The sequence below is a fragment of the Ischnura elegans genome, chromosome 5 (genome assembly GCF_921293095.1).
Source record: "Ischnura elegans chromosome 5, ioIscEleg1.1, whole genome shotgun sequence".
NCBI lineage: Eukaryota > Metazoa > Arthropoda > Insecta > Odonata > Coenagrionidae > Ischnura > Ischnura elegans.
The window spans coordinates 15,813,050-15,836,748 of NC_060250.1; the positions used below are offsets into that span (position 1 = coordinate 15,813,050).

A 23,699-nucleotide genomic window follows, 5' to 3' on the forward strand; every position below is an offset into this window, starting at 1 on the left:
TTAATGACATTGCAAAATGAAAATCAGTTCACTTCCTTGTGAAATTTTATATTTTCAATCCTCTTGAATAAAAAAAATATTTTCTTCACACTGTAAAATGCACTTCAGTACATGCAATCCAAAAAGCCATAAAGGAAAACATGCAAGGTGTTCTATTAGTGCTAACAACAAGATACCCATCGGTCTCACAAGAAGGATCAGCACACCACAATTTGGATGCATTGAACCATTTTCATGACAATGAACAATGCCGAAGAGGAAAAACAATTGCAAAAAACATATTCAATAACTTTTTTCAGTCATGCCAATTGCCCTAGAGCAGGAGACTAGGAACTCAGACAATTCTTTTAACTGCAGTGAACTAGTGCAAGGAGCATGAGTGAAGTATTCTGAGAGGAAATTCTATACCAAAAAGGTAACTTACTATGTACTCGGTAGATAAAATATGAGCAGATGGAAGTACTTTAAACACCTAAGTCTAAAAATTTGGTATTGTAAACCTGGAATGTTGACTACAGGATAGAGTCAAACGGAACACATACACACAACAAACGTGCTTACAAAAATACTAGAATGGTTTATTTCATAAGTCCATGGAATCATGAACCTACATAACAAATTTATTCTATAAATGGGACTACAAAACTATACTTGGTCTATGTTATTTTAAGATATAATGGCAGAAATGATGAGGGTACAATGAAAACAATATACAAGACAAGATAGCAGTAAAGAAGGATGGATGTAGTAGCCATATTTTGCAATTACATGAAATACATGTGACTCTTAGGATACTCTCGGTCCTCATCCACTGTGCACGCAGCGATCACTTTCACGACAGCTCACTATCAACTTCAGATGACTTATGTTACACAGCAGCACTATTGCATTATTCTCCAATTATGCAAGTCATAACTGAAGCTCCTCTCGTGGCTAAAGTAACTTTATCAGGATAACATGCTCTAAAACTGTTTCCCATTATATTTTTCCTCTAATTACCAATTTGATTATGTATACTATTTTTTAAAGAGTACTACATAAACCTCCAATTTCGTTGGTCTTCTGCCAGAAAATGACAAAAGTTACATGATTAAAACTACTGAGTAATATCTCTACTCTGTAAATCGTTAATACTACTTTTCTCGTACCTGAAAATATAAAACAACTAACTCTTCATAGACATTATGTAATGCCATCTTTAACTAAACCGAATTCCCCAAATATTCAGTAGGTAACTTGCATTGCAAGCATTGCATAATTCTTTTGAATGGCAAAAAGATCCATTAACATCAACAACTTAGCAATGATAACAACATAGCCATCTAGCCTCAACTCACGGAAGCAAGAATCATTTACATCACAATGTATAAGTGGAAAAAAATCACTTGGCCGAACAGCAACATTTCTCCAGAAATGCCACATCACCTTGTTTTTCGTCTCGCTCTTGTAAGGCAACAGAAATCCAGTCATGCAACCAAACCTAGCGAAGATAACAGGTTACAATACCAGCATTAGACAAATCCCTTGGCATAGCCAGAACAACAAAACATGATGTAATATGCCATGTTAACATTATTATATCATTTCCATTCCTCGTTGAAGCACAAGTTAAGGTAGCAGGTTAGCTACCTTGGTTGGCAGTCTTGATTAGGGTGAAAACCAATATTTAAATATCACTCCATCATCATCATTCACATAATGATGCGAGTAGCCACCTCAAAACCACTACTGGATGGACGTGTGAGAGGCTTGCTCCTCGTGCATATTTTTAAGCAAACCTTCCTAGACAAAGTACCTCACTGGGTGTAAAAGATGTTTTCTTTGAGGGCACGAATGTAACACAAAAACACAATGCCTTCCACGCCACATGAGATGATATTTACCCAAACACCATTTTATGTTCACCATTGAATCCTCTTTCTCAAAGCAGAAACCGCAAAAATACACAGTACTCTCCCCTCATCCAATGTGATCAAAGTCTAACAACTGTCAAAAGCACACTTATTTAACCAATTGCACATGCTATCCACAAACAAATGCAGTCACTCCAAAGGTGCCAAAAAAATATAACTAGGCAGTCATTACTCTCATTTTTCACGTACACATGCCCCAGGAACTTCTCCCACCCTCTTGTTTTGTTTTCCACCCCCTTAGCGCGCACACAGTTCTCAAATGTCCTCTAAGCACCACAGAGCACTGTTCAACTCGACTTGAGCGATGCACTCCCATTCTCCTTCTCCTCAATCGATGGCGTTGGAGACGACTCCTTCAACTGCCTCTTCTCAATTTCAGCCTTGAAATTCTCGATATCCTGCTGGCTGCAATTCAAGAGGAGAAAAATCAAAAGGGTTAGACAGAACCCACCACATTTGGGAAATTTCAACTGTTTTTTCAAAGTCTCACTCAAGTGGAAGCCGTTGAAGACGAAACCTACTGACAAAAGAAATTAAATTTAAAAGAGTAAAAAATAAGAGAGTAAAACAGTGATGCACGATATAACACAATCAGTACTAGGTCATCAGCTTTGTCATGAGAGGCCTCAATACTATTCGACTGCACTGATTCATAAGCAGGACATTGCAGCAATCTAGTTACAGAATCTTTTGGTTGTATGTCATAATTAGAGGTAAGGATACATTTTCTGTGTGATGACAATATTTTTCGAGGGTAAGACAAGAAAGTTCATGGGTAAAAATTACGTAACTAATGCTGTCATTCAATTAGTGATTCAACTTGAGGGTTGGTTTGTATAGAAGAGGGTGAGCTCGGACTGGACCATGCCTTTGAACCTTCCTACAGCCGCAGTGATAAAACTAGTCCGCCTCATTGTCGCCTCTGCAACGATAATGCGCTAGATGGCAGCACAAAAAGTTGCCAATTGAAAGCATTGCATACATACATAAGTCAACAGGAAAATGCATATTTTTCCAATTCATTTAATTTTTTCACGGGGGAAATGAATACCACATACTTGTTCATGCTAAGCTTTGGAACTGAAGCAAGTTTAATGAATTCCATACCCACGTTACTTTAAACCCCCTGTTACCCACATGGAAATTTTTAACACTCCAATGCATTTTTCAAAGCTTGTGCACTGTAGATATGAAGCTTTAGGCATACTAGTAGGTGTAATTGATCAATAATCATGTAATTACTGAACATAAGTGGATTTTACAACAATATTTATGTAATAGGGTGGTTTCCTATTAATTTTTATTGCCTAAATCGAAAAATTATTACTCCTGGAGTATGCAGGTAGCAGAGTACCCTGCTAGCAGGTAGCGCTTGGCTTAAATAAGGATTATTAATACCTTATCAAACGAAGAAAACTTTCTGACCTTAGGCAGTTTTAATAGGTGATTATTAACAGATGTTTCCCTGAGCTCTGTGCCTCATGCATGCATTGGTAATCTCAGACGATGTAAAACTCCTCGGGAGTACACGTTTGATTCTAAGAATCGATTATCATTTTTTGAAGAGGACATTATTAATATTTTCCCTATCGTGAAGCACATAAATCCAAGGGTAATTATTATTTGAAAATACTCTCTAATGACATATTTTTGGCCTTGATATTATCTTGTATTCATTTTAAAGGCAAAGTTGTATTGGCTAACCGTGACTTGTTGTTTTTTTCAGGCAAGCGATGCATATAACTTTTACACTACTGGCCAAGGGAAAATTCAGCAGGGCTTTTTGAAGGAAGGTTACGAGTTGATAAGTGAAGCTCTTAATTTACTTAACAATGTATATGGTGCCACCCATCCAGAAATTGTGCAATGTTTGCGAATGTTAGCCCGGTTAAATTATGTGATGGAAGAGCATGGGGAGGCTATTGGATATTACTGTGCTATTTTAGTGTCAATTTTTATTTTGATTTTAGATGTAAAGAAAAAATCAATTGATAACAAACAATTTTTATTCTGACTCAATCAACTAAGAAACCTGCATATGAAAACAATAAATTCATCAAAATATAATTTAATATTTTAAATATAATTAAGTACATATTTTTGAACATCATAAAAAGTAATTTTAAATATCTAAGTCTCTTTTAAAACAATTAAACACAATTTTTGTTTCTGCCATAAATTCCACCTAATTTTCTTTGAATATTCAACCATCACCGGGAATGATTAATTGCCAACAAATTATTGACACCTTGATGTCATTACTGCATAGATAATATTGCAAGAATCAACTTCAATATTTTTGGGAAATCTTAATTACTTGTTTTTAATCATCAAGTTTGAATAGGGTGGTTTCCTTCATCAAAGAAAACGAAAGGCATTGATTGCGATTCGTTACCCACCATTAGTGTATTCATAATATACAAATTATTTTGTTTTAGAAATACCGGGTTAGACGAATGGCAATGGTCCATTTTTATCCTCATTTGAAAAGGGCCAGATTGGCGCCCATGCGATGCCACTCCACGTGACGTCACAGGGACCTAGTTTCTATACGAGAAGATAGGAGTTATACGTCGTCTGAGGTTACCATTGCATGCATGAGGCGCAGAGCTCAGGGAAACATGTCTTAACAATCACTTATTAAAACTGGCTAAGGTCGGAAAGTTTTCCTCGTTTGATAAGTTATTAATAATCCTTATTTAAGCCAAGCGCTACCAGCCAGCAGGGTACTAGGCTAGCCGCTAGCAGCCTGCGTTGTATCAGCGCTAAGCCTCGCCTCAAGGTCACCTCGCAGGGTGGGAGGGGGGACCAGAAATATGTCACGCGGAGAGACTTCCCGACATTCATACTTAAGCGTCTCGTTTTCGCGCGCTTGAAAATTTTCACTTTTCATTTAATCGCGAAAAAATAGATATCGTCATTTAAAAATCTAAAAGCATGAAATACGTACTCCAGGAGTAATAATCTTTCGATTTAGGCAATAAAAAAATAATAGGAAACCACCCTATTATCCTAGTTCAACTGCACAATAACACTAGTTGATAAATAGGCCTATCATTATTTTCATGTATTCCCAAAGAACGATGATAAGCACCTTGTAACTATACAGATTAAAAAAGAAAAGTTTACACTTTCCAAAGCGAAATTCTTAACAACTATCAATGAATGTGCCATTACGTGCAAAGAGAATAATTTCTGTGAGAATATAATTTCCAGTGCCAAACCTACTCACGCGATAGTTTGTGAACATTGAAATTCAAGGCATCAACTGTAGCAAATTTCTTGCTGCAAATAGTAACTTTTGAACAAAATGCACATCCAGTTTCAAGCACATTAATACAGGGCTCCACAAAAATCAAAGAGACAATTTGGTCATCTGCTCATACACTTGCCTCATGTAATGAGTCTGAAAATTAAAAAAACAGTGACATGAAGAGAAACTTAGTGCCGTTGCTGAGTGTGTATGGAATGAAATTTGGATTGATGCAAGTTAACTACAAACAATATGCTACCAAAAAAGGTCACCATTACAATCAGAATAACACTTTTAGTTCACTCAACGAATGCTGAATGAGGAAATATGCTAACTGTTGCAAGTGCTTTTACGCTTGTGGGTCCAAATCTCATAATCAACCTGGTACATCACACCCCTAACTAGAATAAGGTGAATAAAGGCAGATTGGGGCATTTAAAAGTCACATTTTCAAATTGTTTGCAAAGAAAATGAAAATGCTGACTTATAGGGAAACTGCCAAAAAAATTAAACTAAATAAAATTTTCAATAAAAGGCCCTTACAAATACTTTTAAGTAGGACTAATTCTTAAATAAATGCAAAAATAAAATATATTAAATAGAAAGTCTTTAACAATATTCTTGAATGCCAAAATAAACCCCGAACTAATAAATACAAAACTTATTTTAGGAATCATCTACCATAAGTGGCTAGAACACTTCAGTGTAAAATTGGATGATCCTGATTTGAAAATACTAAAAGGCAAATAATTTTTCTCAGGAATTGGAATTTTCATAGATTTTTATCTGGGCCCGTCAACAATTGATCAAAAATAACAAAATGAAACTTTTTGCTTCACTGAAATTTTAACTATAACGTGAACTAAGGAGGTAAAACACATGATTTATCCAGGAGTTTGTATTGAAAAATATGCAGTAATTATGCCATTTAATCTTATTAAATTCCAAAATATTGAAAGCCAGAAAACCTCAAAATACTGGAAAAAAACAAGTTCCATTGTAAGTGAAAACCAAAGCTCCTATTTTTCATCAAATTCAGAAAAAGAAATCATAAAATATGAAACTATTTTCTCATGAGACTTTCACTTAGAGATATAATACAAACAGATGGGTAAGTAGTAGTAACTAAATAAAGACAGATGAAATAAAGTTACCTGATTTGCACAAATAGGATACCGTTGATCACATTGAGCATGTCCAATACACTCCCCATGGATGGTGCCTGGATCTGGATAGGGGGAAGGGAGGCCCCCGCACCAGCTTTCCCGTTGCATATTTCGTTCATCTTCTTCTGGAGCACCACCGCTTGTGTCGTCAAGTGGCGCAGGCACTCAGACGACTCTCTAGTCTTCTCATGATCTTCTCCCAGCTGTGAAAAATAAGAGAAACAAGTGATCAATTTTCAACGGCGTAAGGCTGTAAAACCTGCCTGTAAAGCCAGTGACAGCACCTGATGCAGAGATCAGGACCCAAGGGGGGTCCCCTTTGAGGGTTACAACACACCGGGGTCGGGACCCAGTAATTCAACTGATATACCTGCTCTCCCGAGGAGGGGTTTTGAAAGGAAGGAAAAAGGAAAGATGTGCTGCAGCGATAGGAGCCCGTCGACGCCTCTGGGATAGGGATAGGGTTGGAAGGGAGGGACGGAGTACACCCTCGCCACTATAGAAGCGGAAACGGCCCACTAAATAGCGAAACCTGGCATCAGTCATTATAGTGCCAACAATTTTGGTGGATTTTCCTATTTTTAAGAAAAACCCATTGATCAAATCATTGGATAGCACCAGATGCAATGTAAACAAATGAATTGGTAGATATATAGAATTGGGTGAAGGGCCTCAGTAAGGTGTCCTGGCCCCTTGAAAGTTCTTGATCCATTGTGCCAACCCCATGTTTCACCTGTTTGTCACTTGCAGACAGGGGAAAGTCAAGGTACGGTTGGTCACCAATCCAATATTAGGCCAGGCCTAACATTACATGGACACAATTAGAACGTCAATCTGGCCACACCTTGGATCATAAAAAGGGTAGGGACTCAAATATAAAGTACATGAATGTATAGGATAGAAAGCCTAAGGTGAAGAGGGTAGCGAGAGCAGAATGTGGAATCAGAGCCACCTGGTGACTAAATCTGTCAATACCAATAAAGTCAACACAGAAGGACTGAGTACAAATTTTCACTTAAGTTACATAAGCACTTGCATTGGTCTTGTTTTGAGAGCCATTTTCTAGCAAAATACCAAACAATTACATATAAAAGTATGTATTACTGTCTCAACTTCAATAATTGCCTCCTCTCAAACAAAAAGGTCATTGACAACAACAAGATGATTTGGATCAAACACTCAATCTGTATGGTATTTGGAGGTGATCTATATGAAATTATTTCCCTTAGGGAACTAAGGCATATACAACCACTGTTAATGACTACAATTATTCAATTGAGGACAGTTAATGGAGATCCTACAAGCAAATAGATTACAAGTATTTTACCTCAGTTATTGGAGCAAAATTGTACTGCAAAGTTTATTTTCATTTTAGTTTGATGTTTGAAAAGTTTTAAAAATAAATAACCAATAATTCTTTCCATTAAAGCAATATGTTATCCATTTGACTTAGGGGACTCCATAAATGAACTCATATTGAGTAACTATGTAAATTCAGCTTATGCCTGTCACAACAAACAATTTCCAAAAAAACTGTACCTGCTGCTTATAGATGGTGTAAGTTTCTTTTTCATTTTGAAGAGCCGACCTGAAGTCTCCCATGCATGACTGTGTCCTTGCCACTAAGTGATATGAAACTGCTACTTTGAGAGATTTGGCACCATAGTACCGAATGTTCAGGGCTAGTGCTTTTTCCAAAAACCTCAAAGACAGTTCATACTCTCCTACTGCATGAAGGATCAAACTTATGTTGCTCTGAAATCAAATGTGTTCCCATAAATGTAGTGCAATGAAAATAAAATAATACCAATGAAACATACCACATTAACAACAATAATTCTATAGATATAAATATTTATTCACTCACATCTAATAGGGCTATTTCTGGATGGTTTTCACCACAGACAAGTAAGGCAAGATACCTTGCCCTGTACAATAACTTAAGCGCAGTGCTGACTTGGCTGTTGGCAAAACAATACAGAGCCAGGTGCGTCTGAAAAATAAAATTTTTCATAAGAATAAATTAAATTATAAGAATCTGATGATGCATTCCAGTAATAAGGGCATAATGGAAAAGACATACATATTCTGTGATGGTATAAGGGTGATCTATTCCATTGACTCTTTCTGACATTAAAACTGCTTTCTGCTGATATGCCATAGCCTCCCCATGCTCTCCCATCACATAATTTAACCGGGCCAACATTCGCAAACATTGCGCAATTTCTGGATGGGTGGCACCATATACATTGTTAAGTAAATTAAGAGCTTCACTTATCAACTCGTAACCTTCCTTCAAAAAGCCCTGCTGAATTTTCCCTTGGCCAGTAGTGTAAAAGTTATATGCATCGCTTGCCTGAAAAAAAAAACAAGTCACGGTTAGCCAATACAACTTTGCCTTTAAAATGAATACAAGATAATATCAAGGCCAAAAATATGTCATTAGAGAGTATTTTCAAATAATAATTACCCTTGGATTTATGTGCTTCACAACAGGGAAAATATTAATAATGTCCTCTTCAAAAAATGATAATCGATTCTTAGAATCAAATGTGTACTCCCGAAGAAGTATTTGAACACCAGTCTTTATACAAAATGATCTGAAAGAAAAAGAGTTCATTTTTGTAAAGAAAATAATGCGAGCAATTGAAAAATTAGGACCTCATAACAAGGGTAATCTAATTCTTGTGAATATTGACATCATGTTGCATGAAGAGATGTTACCTGAGAAGAGAGATTTTCTGCAGACTGTATTGCTCAACTGCAGCATCAATTCCATCGACAGAAGATGCCATCTCCCAATCATAATAGCTCTTCAGTTCCGTGCGCAGTTGCGTCCACAGAGACTTTGGCGTCAAGGATGCCCACTCATCTGCACTTCCCCTATCCAATGGATTCCCTCCTCGCCCCTTGCGCTTGTTGCGCCTCTTGGCATTCTTTGTCTGTAACTGCAGGAGTGGACGGCAGGCAAAAAATGAGTTGGCGGAAAAAGGAGAGAGACTTTTTCATGACTGCACTTTATAGGGCTTTTTTAATATCTGTGCCTAATTACACATCCATTAGCACAGATAGCAGAATTTTGATTGCACTTACAGGCCATGTGAATTTATTTTGAATAATTATGAGAGTTATTTGCAGGATGACAGCAGATTCAGTAAAACACTGAATACCTAAATAAATAAAGTAACCTGCTTATTAAAGAGGCATATCTTGTCCATGGCCACTGAATCAGAGCCATTGTGGTCGAATTCAATTATAAAGTGACTATACCATGAAGTGATAAGTGGTGCAAATGACGTTAGTTGTTGAGGCACCCCAAAAACAAAATACTACTAGTACTATGAAATGATAATTATGAACATTCCCTTTCCATAAATAAAGAACAAATCACAGAAAATGAAGTAAAAACAGTGTAATAATAACCAGCCTGATTTATTAGCCAATTCTGTTTCTAGCCAAAGTAAATAAGTAGCAAAGTAAAATAATTCTCATAATAACTGATCAAGCAAATAGTTTCCAATTCATACGTCATGCAATTATACAAATGCAAAATTGGACAAATCATGGTTATTAATTCACAGAAGTTTTCTAAGTCTGAACATTTTAGAGCAATTCCCACGTTCAAGGTTTCAAGGGTCCATGCACACACAGATAATAGAATTTGACCCTATATATTGATCAGCCATAAAAACAATATTAAAAATAATAACAAAAAATGAATATAAATTTAATTTGTTCGAGAGAGTGTTGAAAATGTTAAATATCCTGTCCACACTCACCTCATCATTACCCTGTTGTGGGTGAGGAACTTGACTAGATGATAGGAAACAGTTCAGGAAATGGCTGATTGCGGCAGATAGGCACATCAACTCCGTGGACTACCGAAAATGAGAAACAATTTTTTGTGAACTGGCATAGTAAAGACAAGAATTTCCAGAGACAATGACAAAAAAGACAAGCAAGAAAATTCAAGCAATACTTAGTCAGGCTACCCTCTGCTTACCTGCATGTACAGGGTGAAAATATGCTTGGCTGCCCGTGTGAGTAATTCAGCCACAGCAATGGAGTGGACATATTCCAGCTGCTTGACATTTGCCAGCATGTCAGCAATCTTGCCCAGATACCGGACATTGATCCCTCGATTGTGCATCGCCTCACACAGCGTAGTGCCGTCCATGGGTGCAGCTGAGTGGTCCAAACAGTCCCTTATCTGAAAGGAGTGTCAAAGAATTAGAAACTCCCGTGACGGCCTTCACATTCACATTTAAAACCACTTCCATACAAAGGCTGTTAGTACATGCTGAAATAATTTCACCGCTGTGAAATACGGGCAGGTAGAAAAGGCATACATTTGAAATGATATGACTCATTGAGTAGACTTACTCAGTGGATCTTATGAATCTTTCTCAGCTGTTGTGCAGAGATAACCTGCATGCTTTTTAATAATGCTTCTTCAACCTTGGAATTTGTCAGTGGTCATTCAACCAGACAGAGTTTTTAAAAACTATATGTTAGTGCACTCAGCTATGGTATCACCTTCCTGAAGTCTTATGGAGTGTAAACGTATTCATTCAGAGCACTACCATGAGGAGTGCTTAATTGATATTTTATCTCTCATTAGAGTATATTTAGTAAAGGGTAGAATTCCAATATATACAACCAATACCTATGAAACCAACATCAAGTAGGTACTACATGAGACAAGGAATATATTTCTAAAATAGAACAAATCTATATTGATAAAAATAGTGTTTTAAGATAAGCCATTTGGGTAAACAATAGTTCACAAGACAAAGCACATGATAGGTATTCTCTGTAAGAAGGCAAAGACAATTCTTGCTTAGTTTGCAAGGAAAGTGTTGGGCATCTCAATGTGTCTCGTCCTGAATAGGAAGAAAAGGATGCTGGTGAAACACCCAGCCTTGAGAGAGCTGTATAGCCTTCTAATGAGAAAGAAATTTTTTTCATACATTAAAAACAAGTTTGTGCCAATGTAAAAATTGGATCAAATAAATCAAATTATACATACTGAGAGTAATCTATTAATAAAATACCAAATTTTTTAGCTACGCAAATATGATCAGCATTTAAAAGTCTAAAAGAAATGGGAGAGAATACAGGCAATCCAGTTACTGCACTTAAATAAAAATAAGTTGATACCTCTTGCTTAAAGGTAACATTAAATATCAATCCACCATTGATTATCTAAAATCATTTTTCTGTGATTTAGGGATTCTAATGATCAATTTTTCAGAAGATTAAAATGTGTGGGATACATATATGCAAACAATGAGAACAACATTTGCACACGCAGCAGGGAAGGATGAAACTCACAAAAGTAGGTATTTGTACAGTGAGGAGGAATTCGGCTGCATCCTTCACCAGCTGCCTCTCTTTGCTGAGACGTGCACCATCAGCATCAACATGCCTCACGCCCGGGGAGTACACGTCTGGATTGAAGCGAATGTCAAACTCCGTATCCTTCAGGGAACCAACGGCCAATGCAGCTCGCCTCACAATATCACGGGTACTCTCTTCCACTAGAAAGAGACAAGAGCACCCAATTGAAAGAGACGAGAATATACAAGACAAAGCAGACAAAGATCAAAGAAACTAACAGATAAACAGACAAAGATTGTTCTCAATCAGTTTAGCCGACACTCAACTGTAGATCAACTCAATACTCAGCCACATCTTTATTAAATAATTAAGCAAGGGAAAAGCTAAAAAGAAAGACAAAATATTATTCACCTAATTCATGAATTAATGGACTTTTCAAATGAAAATAACTAAGCATTGATTTACCACTGACGAATATAACCTGTGTCATTTTTTTATTCTTAACTCTTCAATGTCTTCAACAGGGGGAGAAAAATTGGGTCACAACATTTTAATCCTGGATAGCTGATGCCAGAGAATGAGGGCCCAGGGGAGCCCTTCGAGGATACAACACACCGGGGCCGGGACCCAGCAATCGTGCTGATTTGCCCAATCGCCGAGGGAAAGGAAGGAACAAGGAAAGAGGTGCCACCGCGATAAGGAGCCCACCGATGCCTCTGGGGTAGGGAAAGCGTTGGAAGGGATGGAATGGGGAAAAACACCTCAACGCTATAGAAGCGGAAAGGGCCCACTCACTAGCGAAACCAGGCATCAGCAATTAATGTTCCAACGATTTTGGATGATGCCTGGTTTTGCTAGTGAATAGCTGATGCCAGTAGGAATCTAACTTATCAATGATGTTTAGGTCGAAAATGTACCATTTTTTAACAGCAGAAACTTCAAGCCAAGCACTCCGATTGGCCATAGGTCTTCCCTGTAGTTGGATACTCTCAGCAACTCATGATTTCGAATGCTTTGCTGGCTGGAGATTGAAATATAACTATGGTATACAGCAACAGGGCACACTTGCTGCCAATCAGAGCGCTTGGCTCAAAGTTTCTGTAGTTTAAAAATGGAGCATTTTCAACTTTAACATCATTGGCAATTTTGGTTCCCACTGACATTAGCTATTCAGGGTTAAAATTTCTTGTCAGACTTTTTCTCCACCCTGTATAAGGCACCAAAGAGCTTAGAATTAAACCAATTTCTCACAACAACAACAACAAAAATTAGGCCCTGCACTGCAAATTAAACAGACTGCAAGTGCACATGAGTCTTTCCATATTTCTAAAACCTCATTAGATACAATAACATTAATGAAAATTGCATCAAATCAGACGACGAATAATATATACTAGGACGTAAAATCTAAAAAACCATGATGATAATCTTTCCCAAGCTCCCCATTAACTCAGCTCAGATGAATATAATGTCCACAAATTATTTTTGGGCCATGGAGTTTTAGTTATACCTTCCACTCATCATCCTGTGGCAGTAAAGCAAGGTCAGTGATCTCCATTTTCTCTCTCTCCATTTTTACATCTTTCAGCTCCAGTTCTCAGATACATATTAAGTTATGCCCATAATATCAGTTAATTATAAGATAGTGGTGTTCATTACTTTTCTGTGTAGAAAGTGATTGTCCTAGTTCACAATCCTAAACCCAATGAAATAAAACCCTATTTGGCTGAATAGTATTCCCTTAAATGGTACTAAATAGGACGAAAAGGATAATGGTGCGGTGCCTAGCTTTGATAGAGCTCTCTATCAGGATAGAAAAGAGATTATTGTTACGTACTCCTACGAGAAGAAAATATTTTTTGCACAGTAAAAACATGTTTGTGCCAATGTTCAAATTAGAGTAATTTCTTCAATGTAGATTCTCATCAACTCATTCAGATTCAAAGAGGGGCGGGATAGAATTTAACAGCCACTGTCCCTGGGACATCAGGCAAGAGTCAAATGACTTTTTTTTTTATCAGAGACAATTTGAAAAAAGGAGAAAAACTGATCACATGAACCATACAGCATCAACCAATGCCAAAATAGCCTGTATTTCTAAGGAGGCCCAAACTGTAAAATATACCACCCCAAATATACAAATCAGTTAACCCAAAACATGCTTAACACAACACTTTTTGGGAATATATTGCTTGCGTTCAGTGAGGGCCAGTGGCAGATTAAGGGGGTAAGACACCCCTTTAAATCCTCTCCCGTAATTTCCGGAAAAATTAAAAGGATGGTAACTTTTTAGGTGGTTCTCCAATGTAAGTTTTTGTTTCACCAGCTTAACATACAAAGTAAAAAATAATTTAGGAATGTCAAAATGGCACTTGTTTACGCATATCAGATCTCAGACATATAACGGATGACTGGCATGACATACCACTAACAGACAGACAAAACTATGACCTTAATCACCCCTAGTGAGGGCTACCTGCAACACTAAGAATGAGTAGAAGACAATAAGTATGCAAAATAATTCTGTCAAATAATAACTTAAAGAAAAGAGGTACATAATTTCAGCATTGAAAAGTGCCCAAGATTTAATTATCACCAATACTATGAATACTTTTACAAATTAACTTGCCTTAAAAAAAATTATATAAACTAGTTTCCTGGGAGAATCAAATTTTAAATAATAGCATGAAATTTAAAATGCACTGAACACTGTAAAACTAGAAATGGAATAAATTACATTCCACAGTAATGACATTGATTACACAGGGCTTCTACACCCAGATCATGTTCCCTATATGATTGTTCCTTGATGCATTAAATCCAATTAATAGAGGGGTCATAAAGTACTTACTCTCCTGCTCTTCTCCGTTGGAGAAGGAATATGTGATGCTCTCCACAATCTTTTTCGCTTCATCCGCCTCCAGCTCACTCTCATTTGAGTCCTTGCCTTCGACTTTGCTGACAACACCATTCTTTGACTGCAATTCCTTCTCCTTCGCATCCCCAGACGCTTTGCCCTCCACACTTTGTTTCTCCCCATTCACCTTGTCCTTCTCGTCACTTTCACTCACTTTCTTCACCTCCTTCTCACTTTTCACTATCACTTGCTCTTTATTGTCTTTCACAGCTGTCTTCTCGCCCACATCACCCTCTCCCCCATCCTTCATGATGGTTGCACTTCCGTTCATAACACTTTCCAACTTTTTCAATTGACCCTCCTTGTCCTTTCACAAAACAAGAAAAAAATTGATGAGATGAGACATGAAAGCTTTCTACAAGTTACACTAGTGAAATAATACAACTTATGATGGCAATCCATTAACATTTTCTCCTATTGCGAAGATTTTGCAAAGTTTCTTTATGCTTTCAATGAGACCTAGTAAGTGGCCACCTAGAAAGTAAACCAGCATCTGCTAACGCTAAGACAATATGTATTGCAATAGACAGGTATTGTGGAACTCTTGCTAGAATGTTGATTTTTCTCACAAATTTTTCCTTTTAAGGATTTTTTTATTAAGAAGTGGTCTATTTCTACATTGCCATTTCCAAATGAAGATATGTATTCATTTGAGAATTTTATACAGGGATAAATTCCCTTTAAATATAAATAGTCAAAAAATGCACCAAAATAATTTAATTAGCAAGGATGCCATTACATCTAAAATCTGGAGTGAGAATAAATCAGTGATTAGAAATTCAGCATTAATTAAGAATACCTTCAGCTCCTTCTCCTGACTGTTCCTTGCCTCCCTCTCCCGCTGCTTCTTCACCCCCAATTGCTGAAGATGAAATGCAGCGTACTTGATGTACATCAAATAACGAGACCTAGCATGAAAGACACTTGGTTAGGATAATCCATCAATGCAACCCCAGCAAAGGGTAAGAATTTAAATATCCACTTACTCAATGAAGGAATCAATGAGCTCCTGTCGAAGGCAGCAAAGTTTGTGCTTGTGCTCAATGGGAAATCCCAAGGCTTTGACTTCCTTGCTAAGCTCTTCACCTTCCACTGAAAAGTCGAGAAAAAAGGCCACCTTCAACACTTGCAGACTAAGATTTGGAACATTTAAAGGCTAAATGTACTGAGGAAAAAAATTATCAGTTATTCTGAATGATATGATTTTTTTCTACAATCAATAGTAGGATAATCTACGTCACTTGCCAAACAATTTAAGTTGTTTGGAAGAAAAGAGTGGAGTTCCCATAAATTACATTACAAGAAATAATAGAGATTACACAAATGAAAATTTCTGACATGGAAATTGCCAGTTTTTAACACAAACTTTGCAGGTAGAACAAAGGGTGCTAAGCTGCTCCTTAGAAGCTGTAGCATTATGAAAGAAGAATTTCATCAGTTTCAGCATGCTACAAAATAATTACACAGTGAATGACAATACTCAAATATTTTTTTTCATTGACAGAAATGAAAACTATTCTGTAGTAGAATTCTGGCAATGTTAACAATAGAATCACAATTAAAGGAAAAGCGGCTAGAAAATTTTGAAGTACAGGCATCCCCCGAGTTACGTATGTCTCGACTTACGTAAATCCGTACTTACGTAAGCGATAACCGTATTTCAAATAACTACGTTAATTTTCGAATGCGAGCGCGAAGAAGTAGATATTCGCTCGTACAACCTATGGTAGAAAAAATATCGAATAGTTATAGAGTTTTTTACGTGCTAAAAATAACAAAGTGACCCATTTTTGTCATTCCTCGAAGGAAATTTCATTAATTTCTGTAGAAAAATTGCTTATAAATCCCAAGTCAGCAATCAACGTGAAAATTTGCAGTTCTAGCGATGGATGTGGTGGCGTATGTGGTTGCGCTCATTCCTGTGCGATACAACTTGTTATACAGCAATCTCTGAAGCGCCAACGCAAAGGTTCGACTTACGTAAATTTCGACTTACGCATAGTCTGCCGGAACGCATCTCTTACGTAACTCGGGGGATGCCTGTACAGCAGAAGAAGCATACCATTCTTTTCAGAATCTTTATTAATTATGTACTCAAAAATTTTACATTCAAAACGTAACACTACCCTTACTAGGAGCTTACATTTGAGGAAATTCACATCAGGTGGGAAAGTGCGCATTAGGTCCAAGATGTAATGTCGCCCATCATTCCCGATGATTCCTTTGCACTCCACAGAGGAACACAGCTCAAACACTTCACCTTTCTCATTCAAAACGGAATGAGGTAGAATTTTCAGCTGCTGACCAGCTTTACTGAGCTTTTAAAAGAGCAGAAGGATATTACAGTTAATGATACATTCCATTTGATAGAAAAAATCAAGGCCTTCTTATGAGTATTTAGAGTTTATCAAGGGGAATTATAACATATTAATAAATATGATGCAATTTTGCACAAACAACCATACACCAAACACTCACACTCCATATGATACACTCACATCATCAGGTGTACATGATACAAAATATTTTGGTAGTAAAAATAAACTTTTTGCAGAAAATTTCCAGTCAAAGTTTTATTAACCTATCTTTGTGTTGAAAGAGCATTTAAATCTCACAGTCAGTCACAGTAAAAATATTAAGATAAAAAGGAGCAGTTTTGATATTAGCCTAGGCAATGCTTTGAAGATGAAGTTTTCAAATATTTTACATAAATCTCACAGTAATCATCATTTATTTTTAACAAAATTCATGTTGTAGTGAAGATTTTAAAAATTTCCATTTTAACAAAGGAATCCATTAGGAGTCAACAAACATTTCCTCATGCAGAAAATAATGCCCAATTTTCTGGTGTACTGAGTCTGAGAGCGTGTATAGAAATTATCCCTCTTTAGATATCTATGTTAGAAGAACCACAAAAATCATAACGAAAGAATATTTCAATGCAGAAAATTGTAAACAGTTAACCTAAAGAATTGGGAATGTCATAATGCATTTAATCAACAATTAGGGCATTCCATATGACATTAAGACTGAACATACACTCTAGCCTGGCCACATCGGATATCATACACCTCTAAGCAGGGCTGATAAAAAATGCTATTTGTCCAACCAAAGAAAAGAATTAACCTTTTCCCTACTATACACGTATATATACGTGAGGACGTTTCCTGACCCGGGAGACGACAGCCGTATATTTACGTGTGAGATATCCCTGGCCAGGATAACGAAAGCCGTATATATACGTTTTCTAGTTCTCCTCCCTTTAGGACGGTCACGGGTTTACGTCGTCTTAGTCTCGGGACGCAACCCTGCGGGGTTTAGGATTTACCCTCGGAATCCGGGAGCAGGTACCCGGACCCCTTGTCTTTTATAACCCCTTTTAGCGTTAAGGGACAGCGGTCATACAATAGTTTATCCAGTCAGTTTTCGAAATTAATATTTGTTGATTTCTCATAAAAAATAAACTAAGAATTGAATTAGTTGTCTTTTGAGCAGCGTTTACAATTTTTAAACGAAATTCTACGATAAATATTAACTTATATCTCGAGTTATGTATAAACGTCAACATGGAAATTGTTGCTGCATTAAATGCGATAATATTGACCTTAGAACTTAGTTTAAAATTTGACACAGCTCAGAATAAAATGAGGAATTCAATTCAAAGTCTACAATTCATGTGCAAGTAACAATTATCCCTTTGCTAAATACATATAAGCAATACATAAGTTGACCGCGAACTAATGCCGCAGGTATGGTCGTTAACCCGGAAAGGAGGGAGCACAGCTACTCTCGGAGTCCGAGATAATGCGGAGTCCCAGCGGGAAGGGGTCAAAAAAGGTTCCGCGAGACCCTTCTTAACGAATGTCCTCCAAAAATGCTCCGTACCATGAGAAAGAAGAGTCTCTTGGGGCTCAGTACAGCAGTCATGCTAAGAGGAAAACTCCGCCGTCTCGAAAGGGTTAACAGAAATAACTTAATGGTACGCAAAATAAATGTTGAAACTGATGACAGTAAGTTTTCTGATAATTAGTATGAAGTCAAGGCCTATGTTTCATTTGATAATGGGTATCATTTTTCATTTGAATGATGTTATTAACTTGATAAGAATGATGGTCATCATTTCAATTCTGAGTTAGCTACTTTACGTGTATTAATAATATTCTCAGCCAGACAAAAAAAATTAAAAGCATGAAAAATACACAGCAACAGCTGGTTAAATACTAACCAATTCAAGGTACTTGGGGTGAGAGACAACAGTTCGACCAAAGTCAATGGAGCCATAGACAACAGACTGCTCCTGCTCTCTCTCCAGAATGCCTGGAATAATGGACTGAGCTGTAACACGATACCCCCGATAATCAATGACAACAGTCCCCAAAGTGTACAGACCCTGAGGGTCAACAGCACTGTACACCCGCACACCTTGTAGGTCATTGCGCTGTGAAAGAGAAAATGAAATCAATTATCATGCATGACTATGGAAATTATCCTTCAAATATGAATTAATCAAATTCAACACCTCCAAAACAATGATGGCAGAGGTAATTTATACTCTCGGAGAAAATCTGTGGATTAAAAAAATCAGGCAACGAAGGCAAAATTTATTCAGGGGACACACATTGGCTTCAAACCATTTTTGAGGAAACCTTTACTGCTATTTATAAATGCCTAAACAGCTACTGAACTTCATGGGGTGCAGAACTTCTTTTTTCAAAATACCACTCAGAAATTCACCCATAGATTTTACAAACAAAAACTTTCTTTGGCTTATTTCATCCATAAAGTCACCAAACAATTACCCAATTATTGCAAATGACGCAGAATAGATACATGAACACTCATCAAAATTATAAATTCATAGATTCCACACATGGGAAAATACTCTTTTTTCAACACCATCATCACATATGACAGGAAAAATAGTTTCAACGGGTAAATTAAGCATTTACTACATCAATCTTTGGAAGTGTGGTGGCCCAGTGGGTGAGGCAATGTGCCTATGATCAATGGGCCCTGAGTTCAAATCCCAGGGGAGCTCTGCCCTCACCAACCCAAACAAACCTTTGGTTCGAATTGTTCACAAACTCAGTCTTTCACATCCCATGTGCAAAAGACAAGAGTTGCTTTCATCCACAGAACTGAGAGTATTAAAAGTGAAATTGGGGAATTTTGTGGGTAAAGCATTGGATTACTGACCAAGGGGTCATTGGCGAACCCAGAATCAAAACAAGGGGGGAGGGCAAAACTAGCTGTGGTCGTTCAAGTTGTAACTTTTTTGCACAGAAAAGGTTAATGAAACCAAAGTTTAAGGAAATTATTACAGAAATTTATTAGTTTTTCTAATTATTTGCTTGAAAAAAAAAATAATTTTTATTTTAGTTCCATGTCTTATACTAATATCTTTTTTCTTCTAAAGGAAAATTTGTTCATAAATTTTGTTTTGAACAAAATTTATTTTTGCGTCTAGAGAGGGGCAGTTGCCCCCTGCTGGGTACGCCCATGCAAGGGGTCCCAATTTATCAAGCCTTTGGGTATCCCTAAAGAAAAATTCTCCATGTGGGAAATAGCCCAGGTAAATGAACAGGCCCCTTACCCTAAATGTGTGAATTTCACATGCTGCTGGCTTCGTCAAGGGCGAGCTCTCTATCTCATCTATCTGAACCAACCTTTAGGATGAATCACCCAGTGAGTGGGGGAGACACAGAATTCAAACAAATGCTTTTGTGCATTATTTCTCTCCCAGGTTAAACCTTGATTATGGACAAAGGTACACAAAGAATGGGGAGAGAGGAACCGATAGAAGGACACCATGGAAGTCCACAGCTTACGACCACACTAAGTTACCCAAATAAATAAGTTTTGAATAGATCAGAAAGTTTCTTGAAAAAGAAATGTTCAATACAATTGTTAAATGGGTAATAATTTTACGAATATTCTACAGCATTTTCAAAATTCAGTAGCATTGGGAATTTGTTACCTGTGTAGTTTCAACGAAAGCATTAAAATTTGGACAGTGCCTTTCAACACAGCTAAATCACTCTGCAAATTAATACTATTTTGAGACTAGGTATTTTTGGTGGTTTAATAGCCATTATTATCATTAATATCACTATTGGTACCACATATGTCATTTCTGACTTACCACCAATTCAAGTGACGACCATGTTTTCAGAGTGTACTCAGTATGTAAGACAGTATCTGCAATTAAAGGAATCTTACTAAAGAAAGAAATCATTAAATTCTGAATGCATTGTTGGCAATAAAGAAGAAACTTAAAAAAAGACTCCATTGTAAGAGACTTCAAGAAAAATACAGATACATAACATAAGAAATACTGAGTAACTAGGCACATGGTATGCATTGGTACCAAAAGGTACATGGGTACACCTGTCCAAGAAGTCTTAGAACTAAGATTGAATATAATGGGCTTATAATAGAATCACCCCCTTAAAAAATATGTTAAAAACAGGCAATGTAAACAATTGCCTGGGATTTGTAACAGTCATATTTATTAAATAGTGCTGAAACCATTCATTGAAACTTAAACCCAAAGCCTTCAAATTCAAGGAGAAAATAAGTAATCATAAATGAAATACAATGTCAAGTTTCTTCCGGAATAGACACCATGGGAAAATGTTTTACAGATGCATAGTTAAAATTTTATTTTGTAACTTAATAATGTTTTTATTTTCATGTAGTCCTTCTCTAAAAAATAAATTGATGAAATCAAATCAATAAGCTCCCATATCATATAATATTCATTAAAACTCAATCCTTAAAACATACAGGTTTGCTTCATCCCCATCAGAATAAGTCATTAAACTACTGGATTATAAAACACTCATTATGAAAGCGACTATGGCTACACAGCTATCTATTTCACTTAAATTCATGATTAACACAAAAGAATCTAAGTCTTATGACTTTGAGGAGATATTCTAAATACATGTGGTTTACAAGTCATAGACTTTTTAAAATGTTGAATCTTCAAGACGGGTTGGAATTAGGAAGGAATAAAGGAAAGATGCATCGCCACATTGAGCATGACAACACCAATATCTCCTAGAGTATGACAGGTTTGAAACAATTTGGGATGGAAGTATCCCACTCAGTGCTTAGGAAACATCAATCATCATCGTAGAAACCAGATGAACTGTTCCTAAAAAAAGGGAAGACCATCCTACAGCAGATTGGACTGCAAATTTTTCTTTAGAGGCACATATAACAAACATACTAGAAAAGAAGGAATGTGTAAAAAGGAGTACAAAAATATAAATAATGGCAGCTCACTGCGGCACAGTGCTACTCAAGAAACAACATTGGAGCGGGCAACATACATATAAATGTCCATATTATGTCAGCATAGAGTAAAGAACCAGAGATGGACCATGAAAACACTCTATAGGGCTCAAATGCTTAGGGCAGAGGCAAACTTTTTGATTAAAATTAGTCATGTAAAGATTAAGGCTATTGCAGGGAAAGTTCCTCATTTTCTGAATTTACTCCCAGATCATTTACTTTTTGGGAGAAATCATGTCGCTGGCACTACTGACTGCACCTTTAGTTGAACTGATAATGTGGACGGTCAAATGACATTTAAGCCATTAGCACCCAAACAAAATACAATGCTGGCATAAAATCCAACAACAAAGGCCATGAGAGGAAGGGGGATTTCAAAGAATTTACAATTTTCACCAAGCTTAAGAATATTCCAATGCTTAGTTAATACTCCTTGCAAGTGTTTGCATGGACATTGATCATTTCCTTCATGTGGAGGGCTGTTGGGTTTTCTGCTTACCGGGGCCACAAACGCAGCTGCATCTCCACCCAATTCCTTGTAATGGTCCCTCACATCAAAACCCAGAGAGAAGAAAATATTATTCCAGATGAACATCTGCATCTTTGCTTCCTCTCCTGGATTTATGGCCATTACATTTCCATCAATAACAGCCATTGCACCTCTTGTAGCTGCAGCAACAAAGTCACTGTGGACCTACAACATTTAATGAGAATAATTTTCATTGATGTAAGTACACATGATCGTACAATCAAAATTCTAACAATAGCAGCTGGATTTGAACTGCCAATTATGTCATTGTTAGCCAATGTAAGGATTTGAAAAGTATTCAAACACACCTCCCTGAATGAAGAAGAATACTGTCACTTTATACTTCAGAAATATAAGATTAAAGGTTGACAATTGAATCCATTTAATCTTGAAATCAATCAAAACTTCAAGATTAGGATTCAGAAATTCAAATATAAATTCCATGAGATAATAAATGCTCAGTTCTAAACTGTATGATTACTTTGATTGGAGTACCAATCTAAGTGACATCCTGTTTTCAAAGATGGATGGAGCAAAGGATGGAAGAATTTTTAACCTTATAAAATTAACATTATTTTTTTAGTACAGTACATACACTCGTGATTATCCTAATGGCTAATGATGGGGAGAGAGGGCACGAATAATCGGAAAACACGGATAATCCAAACTTTCACTTAAACGTCTTGTAATGTTCATAATTTACCTAAAACAAGCAATATATTATTATTTATGCAGTTATTCTGTTATTTTACAGTGCTTCCCGGACTCAATGAGAGCTTTCTTCACCAGTTCGCAATTTTTTTAGTGGCGATAACATGGTTGAACTCTTATTATTAATGCTCCATGTAATGCCTGATTTCGAAAACCACATATCGATGACTGTGTGATCACAGATACGGAAAAGTGGTTTGCACGAATGCTTCAATCAATGAATCAGTGTGCTCTACTCAGGGGGATAGATGGCAGGGGCTCATCAATGAGATCAAGTCCACCAGATGTTCAAGGGCATTTTTCCCTCACAATGATTGGCAAGCATAAAGAAGCCTTGTCTACAAACCTTAAAAATGGCTCTTTCTCGCAATAACCTCTCAGGAAGATTTTTATGTGGTAATTCCCTGGTTGTTTGCAGTTCTTCATTCCAGTCCCTTGTCTGTCCAGGTATATGCTCCTCATATCCAAGTTTGGAAGAGAATGCTACAATTAAAGTGCAAGTGAATCCATTAGTTAACATAAAAATTAAAGTATAGAAAGTATATTTCAAGATTGATAAAAAAAGCAATTG

The 23,699-nt window shown here is 36.8% G+C and overlaps 1 protein-coding gene across 4 annotated transcripts in view; it reads right to left on the reverse strand.

The window, feature by feature from the left end:
- Positions 1-557: 557 nt before the first annotated feature.
- Positions 558-23,699, reverse strand: part of LOC124158528 (clustered mitochondria protein homolog) — a 178,687-nt gene continuing 155,545 nt past the window's right edge. For all 4 annotated transcript variants that reach the window (XM_046533662.1, XM_046533661.1, XM_046533663.1 and 1 more), the window contains exons 8-24: positions 23,475-23,611; positions 22,388-22,582; positions 18,815-19,027; positions 16,733-16,907; positions 15,576-15,681; positions 15,389-15,497; positions 14,524-14,896; positions 11,667-11,872; positions 10,336-10,542; positions 10,112-10,210; positions 9,057-9,280; positions 8,803-8,932; positions 8,416-8,688; positions 8,200-8,325; positions 7,872-8,087; positions 6,321-6,535; positions 558-2,318 (exon numbers count right to left, since the gene is read on the reverse strand). In XM_046533662.1, coding sequence (XP_046389618.1) covers positions 2,201-2,318; positions 6,321-6,535; positions 7,872-8,087; positions 8,200-8,325; positions 8,416-8,688; positions 8,803-8,932; positions 9,057-9,280; positions 10,112-10,210; positions 10,336-10,542; positions 11,667-11,872; positions 14,524-14,896; positions 15,389-15,497; positions 15,576-15,681; positions 16,733-16,907; positions 18,815-19,027; positions 22,388-22,582; positions 23,475-23,611 — 3,122 coding nt within the window. In that variant the 3' untranslated portion in view covers positions 558-2,200. The remainder of the gene's footprint in view (positions 2,319-6,320; positions 6,536-7,871; positions 8,088-8,199; positions 8,326-8,415; positions 8,689-8,802; positions 8,933-9,056; positions 9,281-10,111; positions 10,211-10,335; positions 10,543-11,666; positions 11,873-14,523; positions 14,897-15,388; positions 15,498-15,575; positions 15,682-16,732; positions 16,908-18,814; positions 19,028-22,387; positions 22,583-23,474; positions 23,612-23,699) is intronic.